Source organism: Babylonia areolata, chromosome 34 (assembly GCF_041734735.1).
Source record: "Babylonia areolata isolate BAREFJ2019XMU chromosome 34, ASM4173473v1, whole genome shotgun sequence".
NCBI classification, from domain to species: domain Eukaryota; kingdom Metazoa; phylum Mollusca; class Gastropoda; order Neogastropoda; family Buccinidae; genus Babylonia; species Babylonia areolata.
Window position 1 is genome coordinate 18964333 of NC_134909.1, and position 27005 is coordinate 18991337.

General features: G+C 41.7%; 1 protein-coding gene across 1 annotated transcript; it reads left to right on the plus strand.

Annotated features, from left to right (window-relative positions):
- The first annotated feature begins 98 nt into the window (after positions 1 to 98).
- Positions 99 to 21150, plus strand: LOC143277397 (negative elongation factor E-like). The gene is made up of 10 exons (XM_076582189.1): positions 99 to 274; positions 2093 to 2168; positions 4361 to 4416; positions 5836 to 5910; positions 7844 to 7930; positions 8908 to 8962; positions 13972 to 14164; positions 16641 to 16695; positions 17834 to 17942; positions 18636 to 21150. Exons 1-10 carry the CDS (start codon positions 194 to 196, stop codon positions 18713 to 18715), a joined length of 867 nt encoding a protein of 288 aa, XP_076438304.1. The 5' UTR covers positions 99 to 193; the 3' UTR covers positions 18716 to 21150.
- The last annotated feature ends 5855 nt before the right edge of the window (positions 21151 to 27005 follow it).

Here is a 27005-nt window from a genome sequence, read left to right on the forward strand (position 1 = left end):
ACTTTTACTGTCGATATCAAGAGCTGCATTCCGAAACCTTACAATATTGAAAAGTATAAAATGAGAGACCCCTTTTATTGCACATGAGTTATCTCCCATGATTTGTAAGGTTTTGCCCAGTCCTCAAACGTTCTGATGAGCTTTTGTGAACGCCGCTGAATTCGAAATCACATTTAAATCAAACTTTCCAGCAATGGTGTTTCTTACATTTCCAAATGCACTCACGGACGAAGAAGAAATGCTCAAGCATAAGTATGCCAAACTAAGGAAGAAGGTAACAACACCAACATGTGTCTTTTCAAAACTATGTGTTCGATTATTGTCTATACAAAGTTGAACTTCGTAGACAATTTAGACCTGGTCATTCTGCAGGTAGAAAAAAACAACAACATTATATAAGTCGATCACATCACCGCGTTCTGCCGATGCTCAAGACTGGGCAATTTCAGGATTTCCAGTCTGAGTATGGCATGAGTTTCGTTGCTCGACGCCGCACGACTTCCACCTCACAGCACTGTGTTTTTAGTTATGGCTGCCAAACTGAATGGCCGTATTCCAGGATGGGTCTAACAAGGGTTTTGAAAAGTTGTACAAATAGGTCCTCTGTGACTGTGTGAGGTGGTCAAATGTTATTCGGATCACTCCACTATTCGGTTTGCCCTGGTACTGGTAGTAACCTACGCTACATGATCTCTAAAACTCAGTTTGTTGTCCACATATATGCCACACTGTCGGTCAAAGGTATGGTACAGTTCTCTTCATCCTGGGTTTTTGCAGTCATGTAGGAGGAGGTTGATGATAATTATGATGATGACGGTGCTGCTGTGGAGGTCCATTTAGGTTTGGGACTACATGATAAGGCTGTACTCTACGCTTCCTGTCATAATGATATCCTGGCATCAGCCAGGCCCGAGAGATACAGACACTTGCAGTGTTGGTTATGAAATTAGAATAACACACCCAAAGATGCATCTGTGAAGTGGATGATACTCGACTGTGTGGTCCCAGTGTTCCCATTTAAGCCCATAGCACACTCAACTCTTGGCAGGAGCCCTCTGTGGGCCGAAAAACCTACCTCCCCTGGGATTCGAACCTGTGTCTTCCCAGCTGTCAGTCTGCGATGCTGACCACTTCGCCACGGCGGCTGGTTCCCTCATCCAAAATCATTGTCCAAATGTCCATCAGTCCAGTAGTTGCATTGTACATGACTTGCCATGTATAAACCCCAATGCCTTTCTTTGCTGAAAAGGTAATTCTCTTGCATATGTCTGATAATCTGTTCTCAGACAAGCAACTCCATCACCTTAAACTGGAAGACTGACAGCTCTGTAGTTGTTTGCTGAGAGCTTACTGCTTTTCTTGAAGATGGGTGTAACCCTAGCCTGGCACCAACCCTCTGGAATCTTACCTTCATTTAGTGACTCCCTGAACAATATTGCCACTGGCAGTGCCACAACGTCAGCTATCTTCAAGGTAACTATTGGATACAATCCATCAGGTCCTGATGCTTTCCCTGTCTGCAGATATGAGAGTAGTTTTTTGACTTTGTGGATGGGAATATCAAAGTCTGTCAACTTGGTATGGTATTCATACTTTGGTGGGTCTGGCAGCTGTCCTTGTTCCACTATGAACACACTCTGGAAGAAGGCATTCAAAACTTCTGCTTTCTTCTGGACTGAAGTTGTTCTTATTCTGTCTTTTTTTTTTTTTTTTTTTTTTTTTTTTAGGTCAGCCACTCCACTCTCAGTACTGGTTTTGCTTTTCACTCAGACCAGAAAGCCTTTGGATTGTGCTTTACTTGAGTCACTATGTTGTTCTCCATTTTCCTCTTCGCTCTTCTCCATGCTCATCTGGCTTGGTTTCTTGCTTTTGTGTATTCTGGGTATGCTTTGCCATTTCTGGTTTCCATCCATCTTCTGACAAAATTGTTTTTTCCTGACAGTTGTCAAAGTCCCATTGTCCATCCACTTTGAGCGTTTCCCTGTGAAATATGGAACACTACATTCGTTGAGTTGTTCTTATCATCAAGCAATGTTTATTTTACCATTGCAGCACAACCGCTCACCAGAATATCAAACACCATTTGTTTCAGAAAAAGCAGCTTCTAGCCCTGAAAGCCACAAAACCAGAGGCACAGCAGAAACCATCAGATCAGGTCTTGAAGAAACGTAAGCCATCATATTGTGTGTGTGTTTGTGTGTGATAACATTTATTTGAATGATTATATTATTATGCTATGGATATTAAATAATGAATAATTATTTGAGTGATATTTCTTTCTGATTTTTTTCTTTAATTTTCTTCATTTCTTAACCTTTTCTTTCTTTGACATACTTTAAAAAAAATTATGGTGGGTGTGGGTGGTAGGGGTGACGGATAACCGAAAAAAGCAAACAGAATAATTGTTGCCTTTCTGTCTCCTCTCTGTTGGTTACTAGTCTAACTCCGAGTCTCTCTGAGGCTCCCTCTCTGTACTATTGACTTCTCATTAACTTAAACGTTCTCATTCATAATCCATACTGGATTGGGTTTTTGTTGTTGTTGTTTTTTTATAAGTATGTGCATGTGAGTCTGTTTCTGTTCGTCACTGTGTGTGTGTGTGTGTGTGTGTGCATTGCAGTTCCCTGTACAATTTGCTGACCTGAGTACAGGCTAATAGGAAACAGTGAAGTCCACACACATCTCTTGAAATACAAATGTCATGAATCCTACTGATATGAACATGAAGTGTTGTATATTTATTTCGTGGAAACTGTATGAAGTCATTTTACAACTCTTAGCATTAACAAGGGTCATCATGTTTACATATTTGCAAAAGAGCTTTGTTTCTTAAGCTTTCATCAATTCAAACTGAACGAAGCACTTTTCACTGTAAAACTCTTCAAATATTATCATACAATTTTTTATTTTTTTTAAGCATGCTACCTGGTTTGCTAGTTCGGTTGATTGTTGTTGGGTTTTTTTTTTCACCGTATGAGGATGTGAACTTAGACATGCATGGCTTAATCTTTGAGACAAGCATATGACAAATGGCAGGATCAAACAGAATGGATCATCTAAGGAACCTCGACCAAGGAACCCTTATACATATTATTAGTAGTGGTAGTAGTTTTTTTTTTTTGTTTTTAATGTATTTATCTATTATTTATTCACCCCTCTTTTTTTCTCAAGGCCTGACTAAGCGCGTTGGGTTACGCTGCTGGTCAGGCATCTGCTTAGCAGATGTGGTGTAGCATATATGGATTTGTCCAAATGCAGTGACGCCTCCTTGAGCTACTGAAACTGAAACTGAAACTGTTTGTTGTTGTTTTTTTTACATAGTTTATATAACTGACACACAACCCTGACCCCCAGCCATTACCAGTCATTTGGACGGGATGATAAACTGAGGTCCAGTGTGTAGCATGCACTTTACACATGTAAAAGAACCCATGACAGCAGAAGGGTAGCCCTGATTTTTTTTTGATTTTTTTTTTTAATTTTTTTTTTTCAAGAATGAAAGAAAAATGCTCTTTGATAGGAAAACAAATACTCTTCCAGGGAGAGAGTAGCCTGAATTTCACACAGAGAAATAAAAAAAAAATCTGTTGTGACAGAAAAGTTATACAATACCCGATTGAGTAACTATACCCACCACAGGCGAAATTGAAAGTGAGATGGCATTGCAACATTCCTGTTTAAGTTAACTTTGTGCGTTCTTCAATGAACACATCACACTCCTCATGAATGGTGAGCATACTACTATTTTGTAGTCAAACAGGGAGTACCTACATCAGTGCATGATGCATTCCGCTTTTTCACATCTTTCGTGGTTTCCACATTCTTCACTTCTCATGGATGGTGGAAGGCCCAGGTGTCACCATGTGAACATGTTTCCTTTCTCATACAAATAGATAAATTGATAAGATATGGTGGGTCTCCATATCTCTCTATCTAGTTATATATATCTATCTCTGCGGTTGCCTTCACCTCTACACTCCATCTCGCTCACTACGATCGGCTTCGGATCCACTCTGTTTGCGCATACCCAGATTCAAACACTCGACTGTTGGCCGCCGTTCTTTCTCTGTCTCTGGACCTTGTGATTGAAATGAACTTCCTCTTTCGCTTCGCCAAGTCTCCACACTCAGCTCTTTCAAGTCTGGCCTTAAAACCCACCTCTTCACCAAAATAGCCTCCCTTGCCTGCCCTTCTTTGTCTTTAGTTTCTCCAGTTTTAGAGTTATGCATGCGTGTGAATGACTTGTGCGAAAGCGCTTTGATTTGTCTCTGCACAAGATTCAGCGCTATATAAATACCATTATTATTATTATTATTATTATATAATATGAACTGCTTGACCATGTTAACACTTTTTTCAGCTCCGGAGTCTGCAGGGGAGGCAACAGAACAGGCAAAAAAACTGGTGCAATCTGGAGTAAGTTCCCTTTATTTTTGACCCTGTTAAAACTTTAAAAAAAATGAAACTGTTCTATTCTAGAATTATGTTAAGACTAAATAAATTATGATATTTCTTCACTCTTTGTCACTTGTGCATGTGTGTGCATTTGTGATTCAAACTAGGGATCTGAGATCAACCACCTATATGCATATTGTTTGTGTGGAGGGGAGATCAGTTATGTGTGTGTGAGTTCAGGGAGGGGGCAGGGTGCCAGCGGAGGGGGAGGGGAGGAGAGGGGATCAGGGGTTTGCAGACTGTAAATACTTGGTATCCATTGTGAACATGATGACACTTCTTCACTTCACCCAGACCAGTCAATAACTGTGAACAATATGACACTTCTTCACTGAGACCAGTTGATAACTTTGAACATAATACATTTTTTCACTTCACCCAGACGAGTTGATAACTATGAACATTATACACTTTTTCACTTCACCCAGACCAGTTGATAATTGTGAACATTATGACACTTCTTCACTGAGACCAGTTGATAACTGTGAACATTATGACACTTCTTCACTTCACCCAGACCATTTGATAACTGTGAACATGATGACACTTCTTCACTTCACCCAGACCATTTGATAACTGTGAACATTATGACACATCTTCACTCAGACCAGTTGATAACTGTGAACATGATGACACTTCTTCACCCAGACCAGTTGATAACTGTGAACATTATGGCACTTCTTCACTTCACTCAGACCAGTTGATAACTGTGAACATTATGACACGTCTTCACTCAGACCAGTTGATAACTGTGAACATTATGACACTTCTTCACCCAGACCAGTTGATAACTGTGAACATTATGACACGTCTTCACTCAGACCAGTTGATAACTGTGAACATTATGACACTTCTTCACCCAGACCAGTTGATAACTGTGAACATTATGACACGTCTTCACTCAGACCAGTTGATAACTGTGAACATTATGACACTTCTTCACTCAGACCAGTTGATAACTGTGAACATGATGACACTTCTTCGCTTCACTCAGACCAGTTGATAACTGTGAACATGATGACACTTCTTCGCTTCACTCAGACCAGTTGATAACTGTGAACATGATGACACTTCTTCACTTCATCCAGACCAGTTGATAACTGAACATTACAGCACTTATTCACTCAGACCAGTTGATAACTGTGAACATTATGACACTTCTTCACCCAGACCAGTTGATAACTGTGAACATTATGACACTTCTTCACTTAGACCAGTTGATAACTGCGAACATTGTGTTGCATCTTCACTGAGACAGGTTGACAGCTGTGAATATTGTGCTGCTCTGTGTGTGTGTGTGTGTGTGTGTGTGTGTGTGTTTGCTGGCTGCACTTTTTCATGTAATAGTTAGGTGTTTTTGTTTGTTTTGTTTTTTTGCAGGCCATCAAAGTGGGCAGTGGATCCAAAGAGAAGACTGGTTTTAAGAAATCCAAACACTTGGAAAAGAAGCTGAAGGTTGGAGTTTGTGTTGGTGTACTGTCTGTGGGGTCACCTTGTACACAACCCTGTTCAGGGCTTGTGCGGGGACCCAGTTTCAGTAGGATTCGTTTTCTCTGTCTGTCTGCATTACAGTGCTCAGCAAATCTGTCCGCATGCAGAAGGGAGGTAATATACTAAGGGAGGTCACTGGCCACAGCTACTTCCAGTTTCTCAGTCTGAGGGGAGTCTTCTTCTTCTTCTTCTTTATGCGTGGACTGCAACTCCCACGTTCACTCGTATGTGCACAAGTGGGCTTTTACGTGTATGACTGTTTTTACCCTGCCATATAGGCAGCCATACTCCATTTTCGGGGGTTGAGGGGAGTAGTATTTTGCACAGGGCAGGAATGGGATCCTACCTGTAGTCTGTACCACAGCTCACGGTAATTGTATAGAATTAAACATAAAAAAACAGCAACCTTTTCTGATAAAGCTCTGATTTGGCATGTTGAATTGTTCAGGTGTCAGTATATTATTATATACAAGAAAGAATTATGAACTGAGGGGAGTAAATGATTAACAAACTCTCCATGCACAAGGTACCCAACTTAAGTCAATGCTGTCTCTGCTACCAATTCAGCTAGCTCACAGGAAAGTAAAAGTTACATGGAAACAAACCCGGGTACTTCCTCAAAAAAGGAAGGTCCAGTCTTGACCCTATACCGATCATTTGACGTGTGCACGCAGCAGCAATGACCTGTGTGCCAGCTGAATCGGTAGCATAAGCAGCTTTGACTTAAGGTTGTGTACCTTGTGTGTGGAGAGAGTTATACCACTCTTTCATTGTTTGTTGATATATATATATATATATATATATATACAAGGTCTTGAAAGAAATAGCTTGAGTATAGCTACAAGCCAGAGCTTACAGTTGTAATTTGTATTATGCTCTTTCAAAGGATCGGCAAAAACAGTGGCAAAATTTTCACAGAATATTTGCTATTTAAACCAGTTGAAGTCCAAATGAAAATATACTGCTCTAGAAAGTGAACATTACCTGAAGTGTAATGTGTTTGGAAAGAGAGAGAGAGAGATATTACAGAATCATCCTTGGGCCATCCATTAATACTACTTATGAAATTTCTCTCTCTCTCTCTCAGTATATATATGTTTGTGTGTGTGTGTTACTGTAAAAAAATATTTCATGATATATAATTTATGTCACAGACGTTAAATAACCTTCAATCGTTTTAAATAACCTTGACTCATTTTGATTGTATTATACAATGACCTGGCACCATCCGTCAATTCTGCTAATAACTTTTCTGTTGTATTATCATGTGTTACTGCAGAAACTATTTCTTTTTGTATATTTTATGCCAGAGACATTTGAGTAACTTTGAATCTTTTCGATTGCGCTGTATATAATCTTGCGCATTTAATTAAGAATATTTGTTCATTCTCGAGATACTAATAGCTTGGTCACTTCAGAGTAGTTGCGTTTTTATTGTCATGTGTGGGGAGGATAGAAATTATGCTGTCTCTTGTATTGTCATCAACAACCATCTACCTGAAGATCTAGTCATCAGCCCCATCCACATGTAATATGCGGCTTATGTTCAAACGTGTGTGTGCATGCTTGTGTGTGTGTGTGTGCGTGTGTGCGTGCATGCATGTGTGTGTGTGTGTGTGTGCAGAGTGTGTGCATATGTGAGTATGCACAAGTTTTTATAGTGATATGCACTTGTATGTATCCTAATTTCTACTGTATCTGTGTTTGTGTGTGATTTTTGATTTATGTTCGTACCTTGTTATGTACTATCCCCCCTCCCCCTCCAATATTCCTTGTGACCCCGGTACATTTGGTAATAAAGACATATTCTATTTTATTCTATTCTATTGTTAAAATTTGGACAGTGTAGTTAAGAAAATGATTGATTTATTTTGTTGACTTTCCCATCACCACCCAGGACACTGACAAGCAGACGACAGACATCAAACAAAACTACAAGCCGTTTTCATCATCTGTGAGTGCCGATGACGACGATAAGTTGGAGGTAAGGGGGTTGGGAGTGTGTGTGGGGGGGGGGGGGTGGATGGAGGGGAGGGAGTGGGGGTGGGGGCAACTGTGGCTGAGTGCTTGGAGCGTCTGTTTCCTTGGCTGTGTGTTCTTAGGGTATTAGTGGGATCGATAACGTAGTAATATGTGTGGGGTGTTGGGGGTGGGGGTGGGGGGTAACGTGAGAGATGGGGAATGTGTGTGTGTGTGTGCATCTCGGGGCTTGTGTGCTTTTATATATATATATATATATAAATATATATATATATATATATATATATATATATATATATATATATATATATATATATATATATATATATATATATGTAGTGCTGGCCCTGTGTACATTTGTTTGTGCTTTTGCATTTGTGAGACTGCATATTTGTTGCATGTCTCCTGTGCATGTTTGTGTGTGTGTGTGTGTATGCATGTTTGTGTTTTTATTTACATTCGTTTGCTTGTTTATTTATTTATTATTATTGTCTTTTCTTTTATGTCAGTTTTTTTTCCTACATTTTATTTGATATGGTTATCTGTTAGTTTACTTCTTTTTTTTTTTAATAATAAATTTTTTTTTTAAAGATTTATTTATTTATTTGTTCTAATTCTTTATTCATTTATTTGATGGACTTATCCATTTATTTGTTTATGTTTCCCTTTCCTCCTCCCCCCCCCCCCCCCACCCCCCCCAAGGCCTGACTGAGCGCATTGGGTTACGCTGCTGGTCAGGCATCTGCTGCTTAGCAGATGTGATGTAACGTACATATGAGACTGTGCCAAACAGTCGACATAGACGGGGGTTTGTTATTTTATTTGTTCAGATTTTTTTGATTTTTTTTATGGCAGCCACCAGGATTGTGATATTTGTGTTTTGTGGTTCTTATGCGTTTGAAGAGATGAAATCAGCTCGGAGAAATGCGCTATAGAACCGCCGTTGATTTTGTTTTGTTTTGGTTTTTATTCCTGTTTCAGCCCTCCAAACCCAAGCTGAGCCGGCTCAGTGACAGCTTCGTGGCTTCCAGTAGCCGTAAGTGTCCACAGGGGTTCTGTTTGAAACATCTCTCTACACTTCCCTGCTCTCACGTCAAACACAGTGCAATGACAAAGTGTCCACAGGGGTTCACTTTGAAACGTCTCTCTACACTTCCCTGCTCTCACATCAAACACAGTGCAATAACAAAGTGTCCACAGGGGTTCACTTTGAAACGTCTCTCTACACTTCCCTGCTCTCACATCAAACACAGTGCAATGACAAAGTGTCCACAGGGGTTCACTTTGAAACGTCTCTCTACACTTCACTGCTCTCACATCAAACACAGTGCAATAACAAAGTGTCCACAGGAGTGATCTTTGAAACGTCTCTCTACACTTCACTGCTCTCACATCAAACACAGTGCAATAACAGAGTGTCCGCAGGGGTTCTCTTTGACACGTCTCTCTACACTTCACTGCTCTCACATCAAACACAGTGCAATAACAAAGTGTCCACAGGGGTTCTCTTTGACACGTCTCTCTACACTTCACTGCTCTCACATCAAACACAGTGCAATAACAAAGTGTCCACAAGGGTTCTCTTTGACACGTCTCTCTACACTTCACTGCTCTCACACCAAACACAGTGCAATAACAAAGTGTCCACAAGGGTTCTCTTTGACACGTCTCTCTACACTTCACTGCTCTGACATCAAACACAGTGCAATAACAAAGTGTCCACAGGGGTTCACTTTGAAACGTCTCTCTACACTTTACTGCTCTGACATCAAACACAGTGCAATAACAAAGTGTCCACAGGGGTTCACTTTGAAACGTCTCTCTGCACTTCACTGCTCTCACATCAAACACAGTGCAATAACAAAGTGTCCACAGGGGTTCACTGTGAAACCTCTCTCTACACTTCACTGCTCTCACATCAAACACAGTGCAATAACAAAGTGTCCACAGGGGTTCTCTTTGAAACGTCTCTCTACACTTCACTGCTCTCACATCAAACACAGTGCAATAACAAAGTGTCCACATGGGTTCTCTTTGAAACGTCTCTCTACACTTCACTGCTCTCACATCAAACACAGTGCAATAACAAAGTGTCCACAGGGGTTCTCTTTGAAACGTCTCTCTACACTTTACTGCTCTCACATCAAACACAGTGCAATGACAAAGTGTCCACAGGGGTTCTCTTTGAAACGTCTCTCTACACTTCACTGCTCTCACATCAAACACAGTGCAATAACAAAGTGTCCACAGGGGTTCTCTTTGAAACGTCTCTCTACACTTCACTGCTCTCACATCAAACACAGTGCAATAACAAAGTGTCCACATGGGTTCTCTTTGAAACGTCTCTCTACACTTCACTGCTCTCACATCAAACACAGTGCAATAACAAAGTGTCCACAGGGGTTCTCTTTGAAACGTCTCTCTACACTTTACTGCTCTCACATCAAACACAGTGCAATGACAAAGTGTCCACAGGGGTTCTCTTTGAAACGTCTCTCTACACTTCACTGCTCTCACATCAAACACAGTGCAATAACAAAGTGTCCACAGGGGTTCTCTTTGAAACGTCTCTCTGCACTTCATTGCTCTCACATCAAACACAGTAACAAAGTGTCCACAGGGGTTCACTTTGAAACGTCTCTCTACACTTCCCTGCTCTCACATCAAACACAGTGCAATAACAAAGTGTCCACAGGGGTTCACTTTGAAACGTCTCTCTACACTTCACTGCTCTCACATCAAACACAATAACAAAGTGTCCACAGGGGTTCACTTTGAAACGTCTCTCTACACTTCCCTGCTCTCACATCAAACACAGTGCAATAACAAAGTGTCCACAGGGGTTCTCTTTGAAACGTCTCTCTACACTTCACTGCTCTCACACATCAAACACAATAACAAAGTGTCCACAGGGGTTCACTGTGAAACATCTCTCTACACTTCACTGCTCTCACATCAAACACAGTGCAATAACAGAGTGTCCGCAGGGGTTCTCTTTGAAATGTCTCTCTACACTTCACTGCTCTCACATCAAACACAGTGCAATAACAAAGTGTCCACAGGGGTTCTCTTTGACACGTCTCTCTACACTTCACTGCTCTCACATCAAACACAGTGCAATAACAAAGTGTCCACAAGGGTTCTCTTTGACACGTCTCTCTACACTTCACTGCTCTGACATCAAACACAGTGCAATAACAAAGTGTCCACAGGGGTTCACTTTGAAACGTCTCTCTGCACTTCACTGCTCTCACATCAAACATAATAACAGAGTGTCCACAGGGGTTCACTTTGACACGTCTCAAACACAGTGCAATAACAAAGTGTCCACAGGGGTTCTCTTTGAAACGTCTCTCTACACTTCACTGCTCTTACATCAAACACAATAACAAAATGTCCACAGGTGTTCACTTTGAAACGTCTCTCTACACTTCACTGCTCTCATATCAAACACAGTGCAATAACAAAGTGTCCACAGGGGTTCACTTTGAAACGTCTCTCTGCACTTCACTGCTCTCACATCAAACACAATAACAAAGTGTCCACAGGGGTTCACTGTGAAACGTCTCTCTACACTTCACTGCTCTCACATCAAACACAGTGCAATAACAAAGTGTCCACAGGGGTTCTCTTTGAAACGTCTCTCTACACTTCACTGCTCTCACATCAAACACAGTGCAATAACAAAGTGTCCACATGGGTTCTCTTTGAAACGTCTCTCTACACTTCACTGCTCTCACATCAAACACAGTGCAATAACAAAGTGTCCACAGGGGTTCTCTTTGAAACGTCTCTCTACACTTTACTGCTCTCACATCAAACACAGTGCAATGACAAAGTGTCCACAGGGGTTCTCTTTGACACGTCTCTCTACACTTCCCTGCTCTCACATCAAACACAGTGCAATGACAAAGTGTCCACAGGGGTTCTCTTTGAAACGTCTCTCTACACTTCACTGCTCTCACATCAAACACAGTGCAATAACAAAGTGTCCACAGGGGTTCTCTTTGAAACGTCTCTCTGCACTTCATTGCTCTCACATCAAACACAGTAACAAAGTGTCCACAGGGGTTCACTTTGAAACGTCTCTCTACACTTCCCTGCTCTCACATCAAACACAGTGCAATAACAAAGTGTCCACAGGGGTTCACTTTGAAACGTCTCTCTACACTTCACTGCTCTCACATCAAACACAATAACAAAGTGTCCACAGGGGTTCACTGTGAAACATCTCTCTACACTTCACTGCTCTCACATCAAACACAGTGCAATAACAGAGTGTCCGCAGGGGTTCTCTTTGAAATGTCTCTCTACACTTCACTGCTCTCACATCAAACACAGTGCAATAACAAAGTGTCCACAGGGGTTCTCTTTGACACGTCTCTCTACACTTCACTGCTCTCACATCAAACACAGTGCAATAACAAAGTGTCCACAGGGGTTCTCTTTGACACGTCTCTCTACACTTCACTGCTCTCACATCAAACACAGTGCAATAACAAAGTGTCCACCGGGGTTCTTTTTGAAATGTCTCTCTACACTTCCCTGCTCTCACATCAAACACAGTGCAATAACAAAGTGTCCGCAGGGGTTCACTTTGAAACGTCTCTCTACACTTCACTGCTCTCACATCAAACACAATAACAAAGTGTCCCCAAGGGTTCTCTTTGAAACGTCTCTCTGCACTTTACTGCTCTCACATCAAACACAATAACAAAGTGTCCCCAAGGGTTCTCTTTGAAACGTCTCTCTGCACTTTACTGCTCTCACATCAAACACAATAACAAAGTGTCCCCAAGGGTTCTCTTTGAAACGTCTCTCTGCACTTTACTGCTCTCACATCAAACACAATAACAAAGTGTCCCCAAGGGTTCTCTTTGAAACGTCTCTCTACACTTCACTGCTCTCACACCAAACATAATAACAAAGTGTCCACAGGGGTTCACTTTGAAACGTCTCTCAACACTTCACTACTTACATCAAACACATAGCCAGCTCCTACCCAGACTTGAATGTGCATGCTGTTGGCTCAGATCGGAAGACTGGGGCCACACAGTCAAGGATCATCCACTTCATGGATGTCATCTTTGGGAGTGATGCTCAAATTTCCTGAGACACTTTCTCTGCCAGTACAGTGTCCATGAGGGTCGTGGTTCAAATCCCTGACTCAACCCTTCTCCAGGTTCGACTCGAAAAGTCAAACTAAGTATTCATTCGGATGAGAAGATAAGCCAAGGTCCTTTGTATATCCTGTACATGGTGCACTGGAAAAGATTCCATGCCAACAATGGTGGTGTTGTCCTCGGACAAAATTCTGTAGAAGAAGTCCGCTCTGATGGATGCACAGATATGCATTCACTAAAGGCCTGAATAAATGCCATTAGCTTATGTCTGTCTAGCAGATGTGGGGGTGTGGGTGGGGGGTTGTTTTTGTATATGGATTTGTCCAAACACAGTGAAGCCTCCTTGATGAAACTGAAACTTGCCCCACAACAGGTCACCATGATGACTGATGTGAGCGTGACAGAGATGGCTGACATGGGCGTGACAGAGATTACTGACATGAGTGTGACAGAGATTACCAATGTGAGCATGACAGAGATGGCTGACATGAACATGACAGAGATTACCGATGTGAGCATGACAGAGATGGTTGGCATGAGCGTGACAGAGATTACCCATGTGAGTGTGACAGATGACCAGTGTGAGCGTGACAGAGATGGCTGACATGAACGTGACAGAGATTACCGATGTGAGCATGACAGAGATGGTTGGCATGAGCGTGACAGAGATTACCAATGTGAGTGTGACAGATGACCAGTGTGAGCGTGACAGAGATGGCTGACATGAACGTGACAGAGATTACCGATGTGAGCGTGACAGAGTTGACTGACATGAGCGCGACAGAGATGACCTATATGAGCTTGACAGAGATTGCTGACATGAACGTGACAGAGATGACTGATGTGAGCATGACAGAGAGGAACAAACACAGTGACACACTTCCTCCTTGATAAAAAACTGTGAAACTTGCCCCACTAACAGGTCACCACGATGACCGGCGTGACCGTGACAGAGAGGACCGACGCGAGCGGGGGCGTGACGGAAGGGACCGAGAGCCCCCGAGCAAGGGTCACACGGTGTACGTCCATGGCATCGGGGTGACAGAGGAGATTCTAAAGTCGGCCTTCTCCAACTTCGGAAACATTGTCAACATCAACATTGAGCGGGAGAAAGTGTAAGACCGCTTGAGTAACGATAAGGGAAACAGCTAACAGTGTAAATAACGATGATGATGATGATGACAATAATGTTGCAATGAAGATAGCAAGGAAGAGAATTGAATAGTCATGATGACTGTAAACATAGTCAACATCAACATCGAGCGGGAGAAAGTGTAAGACAGCTTGAGTAACGATAATGGAAGCAGCTAACAGTGTAAATAACGACAGCTAACAGTGTAAATAACGATGATGATGATAATGATGAAAATAATGTTGCAAGGAAGATAGCAAGGAAGAGAATTGAATAGTCATGATGACTGTAAACACTGTCAACATCATCATCAGGCGGGAGAAAGTGTAGGACGGCTTAGTAACTATAATGAAAGCAGCTAACAGTGTAAATAACAATGACGATGATGATGATGACAATAATGTTGCAATGAAGATAGTAAGGAAGAGAATTGAATAGTCATAATGACTTTGGTGATATTGTAGACAGAAGAAAAAAGCTGTGAAATTTCAGAGAGACATTTTAGAGGTAAAAAAAATCAATTGAAGAGAACCACACCATGTTTTGCATGATGACACTGGACAGACTTTTAACAGTTTTTTGTTTTTTTTTACAGAAAGCGCCACATATGTATCATTCTTTATTTTCGCTGTCTGAATTTTTCCTCTCTTGGAGTCCACTAAAAAATAAAATATAGGAAGCCATGCTTGTTGCCCACAAAATCTTCCTTCTTGAAAGGTTTTCAGATGGGCAGGGTTTTGCTGCAATGGAAATTAACAAACAATGAGGCCAGGAGATGAAATGATTAACAAATAGTAAAGAGTGGTAACTCTCTCCATTCACAAGGTATGCAACTTCAAGTCAGTGCTGCTTATGCTAATTTTCAGCTAGCACACAGGTAAATAAAAGGTACATTGGAACAAACCCAGACACTTCCTCAAAAAGGAAGTGCCGGGTCTGTCCTTATACCGATCATCTGACACGTGCACACAGCAGCAAAGACAGAAGAAATGTGCAAACACAAATTAGCTTTTATTCAAGACTGGCATAGCCTCTTTAATCCTGAACAATCCTGGTCATGTCCTAAGAATTCTGAAGGGGACATGGTGGCAGAATGGGTTAGGCGTTTAGTACTTCTATCCAGTGTTTACCAGTGATCAGAGTTCGAGGCCCCATTGTCAGCATGGTGTCGCGTCCTTAGGAAAGGCACTTCGCTGAGATTTTCCTCGCTCCCACCCAGGCCTTGTTGAACGGGGTACCTGACTTCGGTTTGGGGAAGGTTTGAACAGCGGAAGGAGAGGATTGGGCACCTACCTTCCTTTGCTGAGCCCCAGACACGGTGGATATGAAATCGCTGCTCGGATGGCCGCAGAAGGTTGTGGGACCTTTGACTCTTTCGTCGCCGAGTTTCTGTGTGAAAAACACCCCCGCAGCGCCAAATTTATTTGATAACGATCCTCTCAGTCAGGTGCTCCGATTCATGTCGAAACAACATGATGGACTCGTTCACTTCAAACCGAGTCAGGGAGCAGAGGTTAGTCATTGTTCTCTTGGCAGGAAACTGGCAGGAAACTGGCTGCAGCTGTTAAGCTTTGTTACCCTATGAAAAACGGTCCTTTTAACATGACCCCTGGAAGTTGACTAAAGTTGCCTATGGTGGTGCACTGTCTAGTTGACTAAGGTCGACTGTGGCAGTGAAAAAATTAAGATTTTGAAGCGTCTTGTTGAAAAAGTTTTAATGTGACAGAAATGCCCGTCTTGGCTGCCTTCTTTGGCTGTTTTCTGGATAACCTTCAGGTTTTGATTTGCCTGAATAGGCACAATAGCCGAGTGGTTAAAGCATTGGACTTTCAATCTTAGGGTCCCATGTTCGAATCTCGGTAACAGCACCTGGTGGGTAAAGGGTGGAGATTTTTCCGACCTCCCAAGTCAACATATGTGCAGACCTGCCAGTGCCTGAACCTCCTTTGTGTGTATACGCAAGCAGAAGATCAAATACACGCATTAAAGATCCTGTAATCCCGGTCAGCATACAGTGGGTTATGGAAACGAGAACATACCCAGCATGCACCCCCCCCCGAAAACAGAGTATGGCTGCCTACATGGCGGGTAAAACGGGTCATAAACGTTAAAGCCCATCCTTGTACGTACGAATGAACGTGGGAGTTGCAGCCCACAAACAAAGAAGAAGAAGAAGATTTGCCTGAAAAGGCCCTTGCAAGTTTTTGTTTTGTTGGGGCATAGATTTGGTTTTGGAAAAAAAATATATATATATTTTTAATAATAATTAATTGTATAATAAGAAATCATCAGAAAATTTGTTCTTATAATCATTCAGGTTGATGATAATAGTGGCAAAGAACAGACTCACTTTTTTTTCTTTATTTTATCCATTGTTATTTTCGTCTTCTTAAATTGCGTATTTGGTAGTAGTGGTTTTTATTGTTTTTGTTTTTTTTTGTTGTCTTTTTGTCCCACAGGAATGGTTTTGTGACGTTTGAGAAGATGGAATCTGCAGACCAGGCTATTGCCAATGTGAGGAATAGCGCTTTTACAGCACAGTACAGTATAGTATAGTGTATGGATATGGCTACATAAGAGTTTGTGTGTATATGGATGCGTGTGTATGGTGCATGCATGCACAGTGTTATGTTAATATATGTCTGTGTAGACATGCTATGCTTAGACTTGATTTCCTATGTGTGTGGGAGGGGGGTACATGTATTGTGTATGTGTGCCTGTGTGTGGTGTGTGTGTGTGTGTATGTATGTGGTGTTTGTGAGTATGTATGGATGTGTGTAGATGTATGTGTGTGTGTGTGGTGTGTGTCTATGTGTGTGCGTTGTGTTTTACAGATGAATGACAGTATTGTTAGCAACGTAAAGGTCAGTGTGTCCATGTGGATATATATGTGTGCGTTGATATATATATAGAGAGAGAGGGAGAAAGAGAGGTGCTGCTATTCACTTGACTGAACAAGGCGCAGAGTTTCATTGTCTCCCGAGACAGACAGATGCCAACATATATGTATATATAGATATAGATAGATGCAGACAGACAGAAATGTGTGTGTTGTGTTGTACATATGAATAGCAGTATGATCAGCAACGTGCAGCTCAAGGTATCCATGTGGAAAAATGTGTTTGTGGTTGTGTATAAAAATATGTATGTGTGTGTGTGTATGTGTGTGTGTGTATATATATATATATATATATATATATATATATATATATATATATATATATATATATATATATTCATTCAAGCCCAACACTTGGCTTATATCACAGATTGACATAAGTTTACATCTGGGCTAACAGCAAAGTGAGAGCTGTATTATCAGTGGTTTCTCCAGTCAATGGGAAATCATGTACAGCTTAGTCTTTTGTGCAGGACTATGACTCTCAAACTAGGAGGCAAAATTACATGGGCTCTTAGTGCTGCAGCCTTGTTGGCTAGTTGGCCTTTGGGAACCATCCCAACGCCAACTGTCCTAAAACCCTCTTGGCCGAGAGAGTGGGGATGTAACTTGGGGAAGACACTCTCCACTATAATCAAATTCTAGCCCAAATAGTCAGAACAGTATGGATGTTGTTCTGATGGTCATAGGCGGACACGACTGACTATCGTATATATATATTCATAAACATGTGTGTTGTGTTTTGCTGTGCAGATGAACGGGAGCATGATCAGCAACGTGCAGCTCAAGGTGTCGATGGCGCGCCGACAGCCGACCTTTGACACGCAGCAGGATCCGTCCCAGACCAACTGGTCCACCATCGGTGAGTCAGGACCCCAGCCGGTCTGTTCCCCTATCTGCACCTGGAGTGCACCTGCACCCCTGTTGCCTTCTCTGCTCCTAGAGTGCACCTGTACTCCTATTCACCTCTGCACCTGCAGTGCACCTGTACTCCCCATTCACCACTGATTTGTTCACCTCTGCACCTGGAGTGCTCCTGTACTCCCTCTGTACCTGGAGTGCAACTGTACTCCCCATTCACCGCTGATTTGTTCACCTCTCTGCACCTGTACTCCCCATTCACCATTGATTTGTTCACCTCTCTGCACCTGGAGTGCACCTGTACTCCCCATTTACCACTGATTTGTTCACCTTTCTGCACATGGAGTGCACCTGTACTCCCTCTGCACCTGGAGTGCATCTGCTGCGCTGCTCTTTCTGCTTTTTCTCATTTGGGTTTTTTTGTTTATTGACGGTTGTTATGCATTCATTTCTTTTTTTTTTTAGCAAACACACATGCATGTGCACGCACATCAACATACGCGTGCCTGTATGCACATGCACACACAGACACACACACGCGCAAATGCACACTTACCCATACACACACATACACACACACACATACACACACCCACAACACACACACACACACACACACACACACACACACGCTTAAGAAACATATGTGGACCCATCAAACACATTCGATTCAAATAAATTTTCACGTTTTCAGCGGCGGACGAGAACCAGAAGGGGCCGTGCAGAAAGGATGACCGTGACCTGGTGACATACGATGATGACGACCTGTTCTGAGGTCACTGCCAAGGACTTTGATAAAAACCAGGACAAGTGGGGTGTGTGTCTCATCATGCTGTTTTTGGCTGTCTGTACGCTGTCTGTTGTGTCCCGACCGAGCCCCCTTGGTGTGTATGTATACGCACGCACGCAGAAGAACAAATACGCACGTTAAAGATTCTGTGATCCATGTCGGCCTTTTGGTGTGTTGTGGAAAGAAGAACATACCCGGCATGCACACCCCTTGAAAGTGGAGTATTGCTGCGTAAATGGCGATGTAAATGAGCAAAACGGTCATACACGAAAAGTGTTACATGTCTGTATGTGTGTGTGTGTGTGTGTGTGACTAAAACCTGATTGAAAGACACAGGAAACGAATGATGAGCACCCATATGGCAGCAGTCTAGTCAGTTCTACCCAGGTGGGCAGCCTGTTGTGCAAATGACCCCATGTTTGTAAAGCGCCAGAGAAATAACACTCTCATTGCCATGGGTTCTTTTTCAGTGTGCCAAGTAAGTGCTGCACACGGAGGAAAAAAAAAAAAAAAAAAAAAGTGCTGCACACGGGAGACCTAGGTTTACCGTCTCATCCGAATGACTAGACGCTCAGTTCAATTTCCCAGTCCAACTTGGGAGAAAGGGCGAGAGCCAGGTTTGAACCCCAGACCCTCGCGGACTTTCTGTCGGCAGATGAGGACTCAACCATTCTGCCCACCTTGATAAATAACTGAATGAAAAATGGAGTGGTTAGAGAAGCTGTGTTTTATTGATGACCTGGATGCAAAGATTGTGATCAGTTTTTATCTCTCTGCTGCTTTTTTTTTTTTTTTTTTTTTTTTTTTTTTCTTCCTTTTCTTTTTCCTGTGTGTGCTTGGAGAGACTGGAGCAGAAAGTGTGGCTGTGTTTTTACTGCTGTGTACACTGTTGGGTTTTATGTCTGGCTCTCTTGTCTTCAGCATGCCTGCAGCACTGTGGGGGTGCCGGTGCATGCTTGTTTATCAGGATTTTTTATCAGTACTTCCCCCCCCCCCCACCCCCCCAGGATTTTTTAAAAGCAGTGGAAAAAATACTAAGACATTTGATTTGAAATATTACACATGCTTTTTTGTACCACTATTCATCGCGGAATTCCATCACGAGCCATGAAGATGTCAGTGACTCTGGAGATGAGAATGCAGCACAAATTTGGCCGCTTTTTTTTTTTTTTTTTTTGTTGATAAGGATAACAATAACGAACATTTATTTAGCGCATATTTCCAGACCGTCTCTGGTCATAATACTTTGTAGAAGGCATCGTATTGTCTCTAGTACTTTGTAGAAGGCATCATATTGTCTCTTTATAGAAGGCATCGTATTGTCTCTAGTACTTTGTAGAAGGCATCATATTGTCTCTTTGTAGAAGGCATCGTATTGTCTCTAGTACTTTGTAGAAGGCATCGTATTGTCTCTAGTACTTTGTAGAATGCATCGTATTGTCTCTCTGTCTCTTCTCTCTTCTCCAGCAGAATAAGTCAGAGTTGACAGTGTTCAGTTGTGTTTGAAGCACGCCACCAGTGAAGTGAGGAAAAAGTGAGACTTGTGGGGACTTAAAGAGATTTTAAGATGTCATCATCAGGCTGCCGCACTTTTTTAATTTTTTATATCAGCAGGCACTGTATGTGTGATGTTCAGTCGCGTCTCCGACTATGACCATCTAAACAGAAGAGGCATCTGCTGTCCTGGCTGACTGAGCAAGAATTTGATGACAGTGGAGAGTGTCTTGCCCAAGTTACGTCCCCACTCTCTTGACCAAGAGGGTTTTAGGACAGTCAGGGTCGGGATGATCCCAAAGGGCCAGCTAGCCCCCCAAGGCTGCCAGCTGGTACTGTGTGTATTGGATCACATGAACACCTAGAAGGTTCACATTGTTATGAAAAGATGACCTGTTCAACCGTTCAAGTCATTGGTATCAGAGGGAAAGTGCAGAGAAAAAAGGTGTCAATTTCCACAAGAAGGCAACTGCTAAGAATATTTTGTGTCTATATCAAGTCACATTGTGTGACAGTGTCTGTGCGTGTGAGAGTGTGGGTGTATGCGAGTGTGCGGGTGTGTGTGTGTATGTGAGTGTGTGTGTGTGTGTGTGTGTGTGCCAAGATACCGACTGGATAGTATTGTTCCATTAATTTCTGCTTGATTTCGTTAAACATATTTACACCTTGGCAGAACATTTTATCAGACACTGGCTCAATTTGTACACATGACCTGTCTTAAACAAATTGAATAAATGAAGATTGCAGACAAGCTTCCTACTGATCTGATTATCAAGCAAGTTGTGTGTGTGTGTTTAATATATGTAAGTCATGTAAAGATAAGTTTGTCTTATCCTGTCACAGTTTCCATTATGCCTTGAGAGTTGGGTGGATGTTTTTTGAATACATGTCTGTGTGTATAAATGAAAACTGAAATAAAAGTGGGCTTTTTATTGAAGTCTATTCAAGACTCAAAACTTTGTACTGACAAAGCTAGAAAGCAAAATGAAGGTGAAGTCAAAATTCTGTGATGAAACAAACAAACAAAAACAACAACACACACGTGCACGCACACACCCACACAAACATGCACACATAATGACATACAACATGCATTCACATTTGACACTCACATACACACACACATACACACCACTCTGGCGTACATACACACTCACTTGCACACACAAACACATGCACACACACAACACACACACTCAGAAACACACATTCACACAATACACTCCATACAAAACAAAATTCTAGGGGGAAATATGTAAGTCAACTTTGTGTGGTCATGTGCGAAACATCAGCGCACATTAGTCATACGCCATTTTCCATCTGACTCTACATCTGCTACTTTTGAGGTAATATGAGCGCTGAAGATGAGGTCACTGATAGTTTGTGTAGCGTTGGTGTTAAGATTAATCTGTTTGCTGTAAGTTTGATGAGATTGTTGTTATTTTTGGGTAGAGGGGTTGTTGAAAAGGAATATCTCTTTCTCAGCAAGTGAGACTTTGGGTCGTGGGGGTGTTGAAATGAACATCTCACCATGACAAGTGATACTGTTGTTTATGGGCTATTGTATTATTTGAATTTCTCTCTCTCTTACATGCACACACACACAAATATGTACGTTTTTCACATGACAAATGCACAGGAAAATTTGTATGTTAAACTTGTGTACAACAACATGCTTACACAGGAGATAAAGCAGTGAACGTGGATTGATGTTATCAGAATATCATAATGACAATACTTTGGTTAAGGACACGTTCCAAATCAAACCAAATTATTGTGCTTAAAGCCACGATCGCTGACTACAAAGGCTATCGCCACATTAGCATCTGCTTCAAGTCAAGGGTAAGAAAGTACAATAAAAACTATTCACTGCTTTAGTCTTTACACTCAAAAAGGTAAAAACCCTCCAGAGTTTAAAACATTAAAATCTGATAAAAATGCATCCACAGAGGGACATCATCATGGAACAAAGTCTTCAGAGAATTTGCCGTGTAATGTCTGTGTCTAACACCATGCAGATCACGGCAGTGAATGAGCACGTGTTTCACGGTGAGAGGCTTATCACAGGGAATACATCGAGGGGCCTCCTCCCCTTTTAGCAAGAAAGAATGAGTAAGAAAAGTGTGCCCCACGTGCAGTCTGCACAGTACAGACTCCTCCTTTCTGTTCTTCACCCCCGATGGGAGGGTCTCTTTTAGGTCTGGACGGATTTGGAACAGCATGTTGTCCGTCTAGGTTGTTCATGTTTGGGACAGTCAGTCCATTACTAAACATACACAGTCCACATCACATTATCATGAATAAACCAGAATATAAATATGTTTTATTTTTTGAAGAGAAACGAATCTAAAAAATAAAATTACTATTTCATGATAAAATCACTGACAAATACAGATCCAAACCTTAATTACTACACACAAAAGAAGCACAAACACACACACACACACACACACACACAAGAAATACACAGACACATACATACACACAAAAGAAACGCACACACACACACACGCACACGCACGAGCGTGTGCACAGAACATGTCCTTAATTCACTGCACAAAACAAAAGAAACTTCTTTGTTTTGTTTTTATTGCTTCAGACACACAGCTTCAGTCCAGCTGACATGAAACAATATTTTTGGAGTGGAATCAGAACAACAAAGTGCAACAAAACAACAAAAAAATCCTATGTTTATAAATAAATATATGTATACAAGTATATACATGCATCTCTGTACGGAAGACTATATCACAGTGAAAATGTTGGTCTTAAACTGGGTTACAGACGATTGAAAGAAAAACAAACAAATCCATTCAATCTATGAAACCAAAGCCATTCCATCATGAGTAATGAAACAAAGATATCAATAAACAATTTAGAAAAAACTGTGGAGTGATGGCCAAGAGGTAACGCGTCCACCTAGGAAGCAAGAGAATCTAAACGTGCTGGTTCGAATCACGGCTCAGCCACCGACATTTTCTCCCCCTCCCCTAGACCCTTGAGTGGTGGTCTGAACGCTAGTCATTCGGATGAGACGATAAACTGAGGTCCCGTGTACAGCATGCACTTAGCACACGTAAAAGAACCCACGGCAACAAATGGCTTGTTCCTGGCAAAATTCTGTAGAAAAATCCACTTCGATAGGAAAAACAAATAAAACTGCATGCATGAAAAAATAACAAAACAATAGGTAGCGTAGCGACGCGCTCTCCCTGGGGAGAGCAGCCCCAATTTCACACAGAGAAGTCTGTTGTGATAAAATGAAATACAAATACAAATACAAAAAAACTAATGCCCTTATTCCTTGAGGAAAAACAACAACCCCACTTAATGAGCATCTGGTTTAAAGAAATATTTATTCAAGAAACACATTGTGTATGTTCACAAAAGCAGCAAAGCAACAGCAAGCCAACAGCTTACATCATGCTCAATGCACATTTCAGATCAGACAGGTTTATATATTTTGAGACAGCCATTGTTACTTATGATGACAAGATGACATCATGATAATATGACTTCTTCTACATTCACTCGTATGCACACGAGCGGGCTTTTACGTGTATGGCCATTTTTACCCCGCCATGTAGGCAGCCATACTCCGTTTTCAGGGGTGTGCATGCTGGGTATGTTCTTGTTTCCATAACCCACCGAACGCTGACATGGATTACAGGATCTTTAACGTGCGTATTTGATCTTCTGCTTGCATATACACACAAAGGGGGTTCAGGCACTAGCAGGTCTGCACATATGTTGACCTGGGAGATCGGAAAAATCTCACCCTTTACCCACCAGGTGCCGTCACCATGATTCGAACCCGGGACCCTCAGATTGACAGTCCAACACTTTAACCACTCGGCTATTGCGCCCGTCATGATAATATGACAATAACGATGATAATGTTGATGATAACAATGATGATGATGAGTTCTTAAAAAAAAAGCATCAAAGAACTCAACAGTCAAATACATGGACATAGGTTCATGAGTAATGTATATTGGCTAAGTATGTGGTAGGGAGACATCACTAGCGTTTTGGCACACATCAGCTTTCCAAAGACCTTAACTCCATTCACAGAGATATCACCTGATTTCATTTTGACACATATCAACTTTCCAAGGACCATAACTCCATTCACAGAGACATCACTAGATTTCATTTTGACACATATCAGCTTTCCAAGGACCATAATTCTATTCAGAGACATCACTAGATTTCATTTTGACACATATCAACTTTCCAAGGACCATAACTCCATTCACAGAGACATCACTAGATTTCATTTTGACACATATCAGCTTTCCAAGGACCATAATTCTATTCAGAGATATTACTAGATTTCATTTTGACACATATCAGCTTTCCAAGGACCATAACTCCATTCACAGAGACATCGCTAGATTTCATTTTGACACATATCAGCTTTCCAAGGACCATAATTCTATTCAGAGACATCACTAGATTTCATTTTGACAAACATCAGCTTTCCAAGGACCATAATTCAATTCACTCTCCTTTGGCTTTCGCCGTAACACATGTACGCATACAAACACATACACACACACACACAAGCAAATACAAACAAAAACACACACACAAGTACCTCGTGCAAGTGTGCGCATTCACACGCACACAAACATGAAAAAATCCATAAACATTTGGAAAAGAAAATTTTTTTTTTTTTTTAAAGAAAGAAAACGGAAGGAACAAAAATGGCACTGTGCTGTTATGATTTCTTCTTATCACAAAGAGGAACCTGAATTATAACTCTTTTTCTTTTTTTCAGTGACAAGGCAACAAACACGGGGGGGAAAAATACAATACAGCACATCTTGTCTCAAAAACAACCCAACACTACACAGCACAACACGACTCGACACATCACAACACAACTCAACACAGCACAACATGACTCGACACAGCACAGCACAACTCAACACGACTCGACACAGCACAACACGACTCAACACAGCACAACACGACACTACTCAACACAGCACAACACGACTCGACACAGCACAACACGACTCGACACAGCACAGCACAACTCAACACGACTCGACACAGCACAACACGACACTACTCAACACAGCACAACACGACTCGACACAGCACAACACGACTCAACACAGCACAACACGACACTACTCAACACAGCACAACACGACTCGACACAGCACAACATGACACTACTCAACACAGCACAACACGACTCGACACAGCACAACACGACTCAACACAGCACAACACGACACTACTCAACACAGCACAACACGACTCAACACAGCACAACACAACTCAACACAGCACAACACGACTCGACACATCACAACACAACTCAACACAGCACAACACGACTCGACACAGCACAGCACAACTCAACACGACTCAACACAGCACAACACGACTCAACACAGCACAACTTGACACAGCACAACACAACTCCACATGACTCGACACAGCACAACACTACTCAACACAGCACAACACAACACTACTCAACACAGCACAACACAACTCGACACAGCACAACACAACACTACTCAACACAGCACAACACAACTCGACACAGCACAACACGACACAACACAGCACAACACGACACTACTCGACACAGCACAACACGACTCAACACAGCACAACACGACACTACTCGACACAGCACAACACGACACTACTCGACACAGCACAACACGACTCAACACAGCACAACACGACTTGACACAGCACAACACAACACTACTTAGCACAGCACAACATGACACGACTCAACACAGCACAACACAGAACCAGTATAACACAAGGCCACAGCAAACAGTGCAAAAAGCACATGGGGCTGGAATCGATAACACAACAATGACACAATGTGCTGTAATATGCAGTGCACCACAAATCACAATGGATGAACAGGAAATGCAGTCAACATCTTTCACAAGGGTCCTCGAGTTCAAACACGAGAAACTTCCAATGGGTTAAAAGGTGGAGATGTCTTAAAAAATCTCCATGGTAAATACATGTGCAAATATGTTTGTGTCTGAACTGTTTTGCATGTTTACATCTACGTTAGATCAGAACACGTACGCTCAAACATAAACACCCGATTCTCCAACACAGCATAACGCTGATAATGCTGTTTTTGGAATACCGAAACTTGGCCACAAACGCCAGAGTTGCACCCCCATGACTCTGAAAAAAGATTGAAAGAAAAAAACCGAAAGATGCTAATATGGAAATTTGGCCACAAACACTGGAGCTGCACCCCCATGACTCTAAAAAATAAAAAAAAAGATTGTAAGAACAAAACAAAAAAAAAAAAAAAAAAATCTGGAAGATTCTAACATTGCAGTAAACATCAGAACTAGGCCATGCAGTCTTAAGTAGGATCCAGTAAAGATCAGTTACTCAAGGAGGCATCACAGCGTTCGAACAAATCCATACACGCTACTACATCACACCTTCTAAGCAGATGTATGACCAGCAGCGTAACCCGATATGCTTCATCACGCATTGAGGAATAAATGAATAAAGATATATTAATAATAATAACAATAATACATTAATTTGTAAAAAATCAAATAAATTTCAAATAATGATAATAATCATACAAATAATATTATCATGAACGAGAATAGTACTGAATAAATACAGTAGGACGCAGACATACAGAAACGGGGAGGGCTCCAGAAACTGCGTAGAAACCGTGCCAATCAATGAATACATACAGTGCATAGTGGCATAAAGACGTTTCAAAACAAGAGAACGCTGGCCATTAAGGAGAAGCAT